Source organism: Alnus glutinosa, chromosome 9 (assembly GCF_958979055.1).
Source record: "Alnus glutinosa chromosome 9, dhAlnGlut1.1, whole genome shotgun sequence".
In the NCBI taxonomy this organism is placed as follows: domain Eukaryota; kingdom Viridiplantae; phylum Streptophyta; class Magnoliopsida; order Fagales; family Betulaceae; genus Alnus; species Alnus glutinosa.
In genome coordinates, this window is record NC_084894.1 from 21,090,087 (window position 1) to 21,098,236 (window position 8,150).

General features: G+C 40.8%; 1 protein-coding gene across 1 annotated transcript in view; it reads right to left on the minus strand.

Annotated features, from left to right (window-relative positions):
- LOC133877411 (DNA-directed RNA polymerase III subunit 1) overlaps positions 1-3,398 on the minus strand; it is a 61,785-nt gene extending 58,387 nt beyond the window's left edge. Inside the window, exons 1-3 of the mRNA XM_062315693.1 lie at positions 3,197-3,398; positions 2,911-3,040; positions 1,317-1,466 (exon numbers count right to left, since the gene is read on the minus strand). Coding sequence (XP_062171677.1) covers positions 1,317-1,466; positions 2,911-3,040; positions 3,197-3,270 — 354 coding nt within the window. The 5' untranslated portion in view covers positions 3,271-3,398. The remainder of the gene's footprint in view (positions 1-1,316; positions 1,467-2,910; positions 3,041-3,196) is intronic.
- Between the last annotated feature and the right edge of the window lie 4,752 nt (positions 3,399-8,150).

Here is an 8,150-nt window from a genome sequence, read left to right on the forward strand (position 1 = left end):
ATTTCTAGAGAAACTTAAGTACAATGCTCAATCCAAGATATACCAGCATAACGCAAAAACCATTAATTGTGAAACAGCTCCGCTTTAGTTATAGAAGTTTGTATATGTGTTTCAAAGGGGAAATTAATTTCATTTTCTACCAGGCCTCAACCAGCGGGCAAAAACCAAACAGAAATTATAACTCGCCAGAATCCAGCTAACATGTGCTTCAAAAAAGGCCTCATCCACAAGAAGCTAGGGCAAGCCTTATGATTTCAAGAAAAACTAACTAACTAACAATGGAGAATAAACCTTTTTCTGGGAATCAACTTCACTAAGGCACACCAATGATCAGCCACACCTCACCAAAAGCTTGACAGGCTTCTTATTCTTTTACCTTTTTTTATTATTTTTGAGAATAGAAAGGGGTGAGGGGGATCACATCCTGTGCTTTGGATAAAGTACAAATACAACGTGCATTTATAGGGGTTGTCCGCAATCTGGATGTTTTAACAGGGAATGCTATTATAATTATGTCTTTCTAAGTCAAACTAGAGACAATTATTAGCAATCATAAAAGCAACCTTTTCTAAGCTCATTGCACAGGTAAATGACAAAGTACAGTATTCCAATGAGCCAAGAAACACCATGCTTGGTTAGGTCTTGGAACACAAATCAAGCACAGGCACATAGCTCAACCCTGATTTTCAGTTCAGCCCAAAATGATGACGTTTACATATTTACTAGTATGCTAAATTTATCTACTTTGCCTAAATCCAAAAATTCAAAGATGTAGTGATGGTGAGGAGAGAACATCATAGGTTTAAGTAGAATTTATTTCCACATGAAGAGGCATATCTATTATGATGATGCAATTTTTGCACTCAGATATCAAAATTGTAAATCCAGGCCAACCAGCACTCAGCTAGAAAACAGATCTTATATCCGAATCAAGTCCAGGAGAAGAACTGTACAGTCAAGTTGCTTTATCCGACTACAGGTTACAATTTGTAAAGAGACTAAGCTTGAGGTGGTTAAATTGTGATTGGGGAAGCACGATTAAGAAGTATTTATGTTGCTTAAACCCCAATTTCCCCATGAATACCACTTTTTAAAAACCATTCACTGCCAGTCGCATTTTAAGAAACTATTACAACCTCAAAATAACAGTGAAATAAAGAGTTACTGCAATCATGCATATAACATGCAAAAATTACAACAAATCACAACACGCACAAACCATTTTAGGAAACATAACTTTTATGCAACCTTATAGTAACATGCCAAAAAAGAAAGAAAGAAAAGTGGGGAAAAAATAAATAAATAAGCAGTCTGACCTTACAAATGCACTTCAACAAGTCCAAAATGGCACCCATATATCCAACATTGTAAACAGGGAGGGCGAGTTTTATGTACCCAAAGTGCCCAGGACATTCATTAAAACTACCATCGCATGTTGCACATACGCTAGTCTTATTTGGAGGGCCCTGAAATACGCGAAAGGAAAGCCTTGTAAACCTCTTAATGCAAGGAAAAGTAAAAGTAAAAGTACATCAAGTCACATTGAAAATAAACCATCATAATAACTACATCATTCTACCATGTAAAATTTCATTAGACTAAATAGAAGAATGAGATTGAGTGCGAGCGATGACATTTACAACGAGTGCCTCTGTTGTGATTCATGGCTGTTCACCTGAGCCAGTCCAACCTACGCTGGAAACAATGGGCTTGGTTTGTCCCTAGGTCTAGTCGATTGAACAGTCTCCTCCGATAGATTTGGTGGTCCTTGATCAGCATGGGGTTCAGCACAAGGGAGAGTTCGGGGTTCAGAACGTTGAGGAACCCAAGATTGTGCAATGTGCGATGGAGATTGGCCCTTTATTGAGAATTTCTTGTGGAGGTGATGGGGAAATAGTTAATGAGTCTCTTGACAAGCCTTCATAAGGAACATTGTCAAGAGGTCTCGGCTACTCTTTCTAATCGTGGCACAACAAGCAGAAGAAACTCAAAAACTTGGAATGTTCCATTAATTTTGAAGGCTTTAGTCGTGGCAAAGGGAAGGGGGCTATGTCAGTATTATGAGGTTTCAGGTTGTGTTGTTGGGGGTGTTTTCTGGTAATTGTGGTGGGTCTCAAGGGTAAGGGTGGGGGTTTCGTTGTGGGTGTTGTTTTGGGTTGTTGTGGGTCTTTGTTTCCTTTTTGTTTTCCTCTTTCTAGGTGTTCCTTTTGTATACTCCTTGTGTACTTATGGGTGTCTCATGCTTATCTTTTCTTTTCTTTTTATAAATAAAATTTGACATTACTTATCAAAAAAAAAATTTACATCGACTTGGATCAGAGCATATGAGAAGACGAGGATAGCATTCATGTGTTTTTAGTGTGGGGAGGCAGCCACATTCTTCCTTTAGAGGCTAACCAGGATTTAGATGGATTGACGACAATGGAATCAAACCGCAGTACCTTCCGTTAGATTAAATTTTTGCAAATTATTCTTAACTATATCCATTTTGATTAGTCTGCATACTACATACAAAAACAAATCCATGCCTCCATAATCCCCATTGAATTCATCACCACAATTGTAAATGCGTGTTTCCACAACAAGAGCATTGGATCCTGTCCGATTGAGTAGATTGGACTTAATTTCAGAAATTGAAACAGTTAAAAATCCGTGCCACTTTGAAGATTTTCTTTTTCTTTTTCTTTCTTTCTTTCTTTCTTTTTTTTTTCTTTTTTTTTTTGTGTGTGTGTTTTGGGTAAGTTAGATCACTGAAGATTGCTTCAGCAAGAAGCGTAGCGCCCTTCAAAGGAGCCATAAAACTTGGGTTCCGATACAATTTACTCTCTTAGGCTGATTGCTAAGCACACCTCCCAACCAGCACATCCACACACACACAAACAAACAGAGTAGGGAGGGGGTAGAGAATACCATGCGGGTATCCAATAAGCCGCCTTCGATAGGATTTCTTCTGGCATCGTAATATTGGCCTTTATATACTTGAACCTCCGAGAGTTTGCTGATCTCGGATTCGGAGAAGGTGCTGAATTTCACGCTTTTTCTGCGGAGAAACGTACACTAAAAATTAAAACTACAAAAGCTTAATCATTCAAATAGAGCTATCGAAGAACAAAATCTTATGCCTTTCTTTGCCCACTAGAATATGAAACTCTCGCTCAATCAGAACGAAATTGAGCGCAGCAGCTAAGATTCTCACATTTTGCGGGGCCCCACGTCCTCGACGTACGGTTGCTTGGTGAAGGCTATGCCTTCGGTTTGCGCTCTAGCCATGTTTGATAAAAAAACCGCAGAGGGGGAAACTCTGAGAACCAAGACAGCTGTTAGCGCTTGAGGGCTGGGTGACGAAGATGGCACTGCCTGGGGTTTTAGGCAATTAGGCTTTGGGGGCAATAAAATGCGCGGCAGGGTTTATGGGCGTGCGCAAATGATAAATAAAGATTTTTTTCTTTTTCTTTTTTTTTCTTTTTTTTTTTTTTTTTTTTTTTTATATATATATGCGACTGAAAAGTATAAGCAAGGAAAAAAAATAAGAACTAATTTCTAAACAACAGAGTTCCTTAGATCTGGATCAAGCGCAACACTGACAAACTGAGTAGTAGGGGAATAAGTTGATGAGGAAAGGGTGGGAATGCTGCTTGACGAAAATCGAGCTGCGGCCCAATGTGCCACATAATGGGCACCGAAGTTTGCACTTCTATTGACTTTCCAAGCTGACCAAGAAGAATCAGGAGGGAACATGTCTAGCGTTTGGTGAATGATGTCAGTGATACGCCAATCCTGAACAATAGATGACTGTTGTAAAGCAAGGATAACTACCTGAGAGTCACCTTCAATAATAAAACGATCAAGTTGAAGAGATAAAGCTAGGGAAACAGCAAGTTTTGCAGCTAAAGCCTCGCCTTTATTAGGAGAGCAATTGGACTGGATCTGGGTAGCCATCTTTACCAATCTGCCTTCATGATTGCGACAGATAGCAGCTTGACAGGAAAAGGAATCACGAATGGCAGTATCAAAGTTGAGCTTGTGCCAATTTAATGGAGGACGAATCCATTTTTCCGGCGTAGGGCATAACTTGGCAGACCATGCATCACAATGTTGATGATAAGTAGTGACTATTTGCCTAGCAAGATTACGAGCATCAAAGGACATGCCTTCATGGTAAGCTTTATTGCGATGAAACCAAAGAAGATCACAAGCTACAACTGCAAATACCTGAAAACGATGTAATTCCAAAGAGGGAATATGAAGAAGAGCCTCAGGATATAAAATTACTCGCACCCAGTCACATAAGTGTGGGGAATCCAATGTGGTAGAATCAAGAGGCCAAGGTGAGAGACGCCAAACTACTCTTGCAAAATGACAGTGAAAGAAAGATGCCGAAGGGAATCAGGTCCTCCCTTACAGAGAGGACAAGAAGCATCTGGACGATGTGTAGGAATAATTGACTGTAATCGCTGAGTAGTTGGAAAAATATTCCAAGCTATTTTCCAAATAAAAATTCGGAGTCGATCTGTAAGTTGAAGTTTCCAGATATCCCTCCAAAAAGATGACAAAGGAGACAGATGGGATCCAGTGAAATCATTATTCAAGATAAAAAGGTAGGCCGAAGAAGTGCTGAACCTCCCAGAAGCAGAGGGAATCTAGAGATATCCTTTTTGAGATTCATCTGAAATTGGTAGCCTACCAACAGCCATGGCAGAGACCGGATCAAAGAGGGTCGACAGAAGGCGTTTATTCCAGCAACGCGTTCCTGGCATAATTAGATCAGAGATAGACAAAGGAGGCAAATATCTCGAATTTGGACTACGGGGAGAAGGTCGATAGGAAGGAAGGGTCGGAACCTAGGCCGTTTTCCAAATGCAGTCAGAGCTATTCATAGATACATTCAGACAGGATCCTGCAATAAGATATTCCTTGCATTTCTGGAGTCCTTTCCAAATCCATGAAGCTGTTACAGCAGATGAAGTAGAGAAGAAAGAGCCATAGTGGATATATTTCTTTTGTAAATGCTCCACCCATAAGGAATTAGAGTGCAAGAACTTCCAACCAAGCTTAGTAATGAGTGCTAAATTTGTGATTGCCATCTTCCGTAATCCAAGACCCCCTTGATTCCTAGGAAGACAAATAGAGTCCCAAGATTTAAGACATAGATTACGATTCTTGTCCGGTGGAAAACCCCACCAAAAGTCTTTAAACCGACAATCTAATATTCTACAAAGAGAAACAGGCAATAAGAAGGTACTCATTGCATAAGCAGGAATTGCCGCAGCCGTAGATCTGATGAGAACTGTTCGCCCAGCCTGAGAAAGAGTCTTTGCCCTCCAACCACTAATTTTGGAAAGAACTTTATCAATAATTGGCTGGAAAGCTTCCTTGCGAGAAGAACCAAGTGTCAATGGCAATCCCAAATGGAAAGGCCGTGATGGTGATAATCAGAAAGGCATTATGCCCAAAATACTTGAAACACTGGCTGAGGGGGGTATTCTTACTGAAGAGGATGGAAGACTTCCCTGAATTAATTTTTTGTCCCGACCAACTGCAATATTTTTGGAGACAGCCCGAAAGGGCGAGAGCTTCAGTAGAGGTAGCCTTTGCAAAGATAATTAAATCATCTGCAAAAAGCAGGTGATTTATTGGCGGACAAGATTTAGCAATACAGATGCCTTTGAGCAGCCCCATAGATTCCTGCTGATGGAAAAGTCTAGAAAGTACTTCAGTTCCCAGAATAAAGAGAAAATGTGAGAGAGGATCACCTTGGCGTAACCCCCGAGATGGCGAAAATTTCCCAAAAGGGGATCCATTAAGCAAGATTGAAAAGGAAGTGGATGAGACACAAATCCTGATCCAGTTAACCCATGTAGGGTGAAACCCCAATTTACTCATAACAGATAATAAGAAATCCCATTCCATTCTGTCAAATGCTTTTTCCATATCAATTTTTACTGCCATCAAGCCACCTCGACCTCTTTTGGACTTAATCGTATGAAGGAGTTCATGGGCCATAACCGAATTATCCTGGATCGTCCGAGAGGGAACAAAAGCATTGAAGGCCCAAGCTGCTTTGGACCAAGAGCTATAAAAGTATGGTTGTGCTCCTTCAGAAGATGATGCTTATTAAAGAAATTCCAGACACAACTTTGCACCACTGGTTTAACTAGAGCCCAATACTTCTGATAAAAAATCCCCGTAAACCCATCCGGTCCAGGTGCTTTAGTTGCTCCAATACTAAATACAGAATCATGGATTTCTTGTTCGAAGGGGATTGAACAGATAGACAAGTTGTCTTCATTGGAAATCACAGTGCCAAAAAGATTAAGCATCTCATCTGGAATAAGCGGAGCAGAAGTTGTAAAAAGATCTGCAAAATGAGCACACAGTGTATTCCCAATAGCCTGACGATCCGAGATCCAAGCACCACTGGATAATTTTAGGAAGTCTATAGCAGTCCTTCGACGTTTGATAACTGTGGAAAGATGGAAAAACTTTGTGTTTAAATCCCTGCATGTGAGCCACTGCTCACGGGACTTATTTCGCCAAAGTGTTTCTTCATGACGCCTGAGATTATCAATTGCTATACGCAAACCACGTTCATGAAAAGAACACGTAGACAAGGAGGTGGACTGTTGTAAAACATCCAGCTGGGAGGTCAATGATAGGATCTGTTGTTGATTATTACCAAAAGATATACGATTCCATAGCTTGAGGGCTAATTTAGTTGAACGCAATTTCTGATTTAAGATAAAGCCCAGGGTACCAAAACAAGGCGGTGACCAAGCCATGGAAATAGTAGAATAGCAATCAGGATGGTGAGACCAAAATTCCTCAAATTTGAATGGTCTTTTCAAATTAGAGTCGTAATGGACCGTATTTAAAAATAGAGGATTGTGATCAGAGGCAGTTGCCGGGAGATGCATAATAAAGAACGATGGAAATAGATGGACCCACTGGGAGGAAGCCATTCCACGATCCAAACGTTGGCGAATAAGCTGATGACCATCCCAATGATTAGACCAAGTAAAAGGATTTCCAATAAAACCTAAGTCAATCATACCAAATGAATTAACAAAATCATGGAAAGAATCTGTTGATAAGGAGGCATATGGCAAACCGCCCATCTTGTCTTGCTAATATAAAATCATATTGAAATCACCAATACAAAGCCAAGGACCCGAGAAATTAGCACCCAAATGCATCAAATTATCCCAAAAAGGAGGTTTACCAGTAGCATAAGGGGATACATAAATACATGAAAGCATCCAAGGTTGATTCGGAGGATCAGAAAAACACCAAGCATTTATAATATTTACATTGATTTGGAAACACTCTAGATCCACCCCCATATTCCATGCTAGCACAAGACCTCCTTTAGAACCACAAGGAGGAGCATGGACCATCCAAAAAAACCCAAACCATTCAAAATAATACAAGCAGCAGATGGTTGAATTTTAGTTTCAGACAAAAACAAAATATCTGGAGAGCATTTCTGAACCTTGGCCCGTAAACTGCGAATTGTAGAGGCTCAGGCACAATTCCATGCTAAGATTTTCATTTCTGGGGAGGTAGACCCTCCTGGTCCACCCCTTTTTGATCTGTTGCCTGCACAGAATCTGTTCCTGCTGGAGAACTCACAGCATGAGAAGCCTGGAGTTGTGAAAACACATCTAGTCCTCTTAAAGCACGGGTGAACCTTCTCAGTGGCTTCCCAGAGGATGGACCAGAACCAGGTATTGAACCAGAGGGAACAACAGCAATTGGTACCACTGGCTGGGAGGATACAGTCTCCTGTAAAGCCAAAGAACCTGATTCCTTTTGATCAATGGACAAAAAGGAGCCCACTGAAGCATCTCCATCCTGCAATGATGTTAGGGAAATAGCTGCAAGCTCTAGATTAGATAAGAGACCCGGATACAAAGGATGAGATATTTGTTTTTTTAGAACAGCCAGGGGAACATCATCGTGTGTCCATTTACGTTTAGCATGTTGGATAACCGGAGAAGGAGAACGAAGCCTAATGGCGTCAGGGGGCAAGGGAAGTCTTGGGGAAGTAGGTTGGTCAGCTGGTTTAGTATATGGGTGAAACCTTGAAAGAGCAGGGGAATGTTGGAAGGCACGGGGTGGAGAAGATGGGGAAATGGACTCAGTAGGTACTG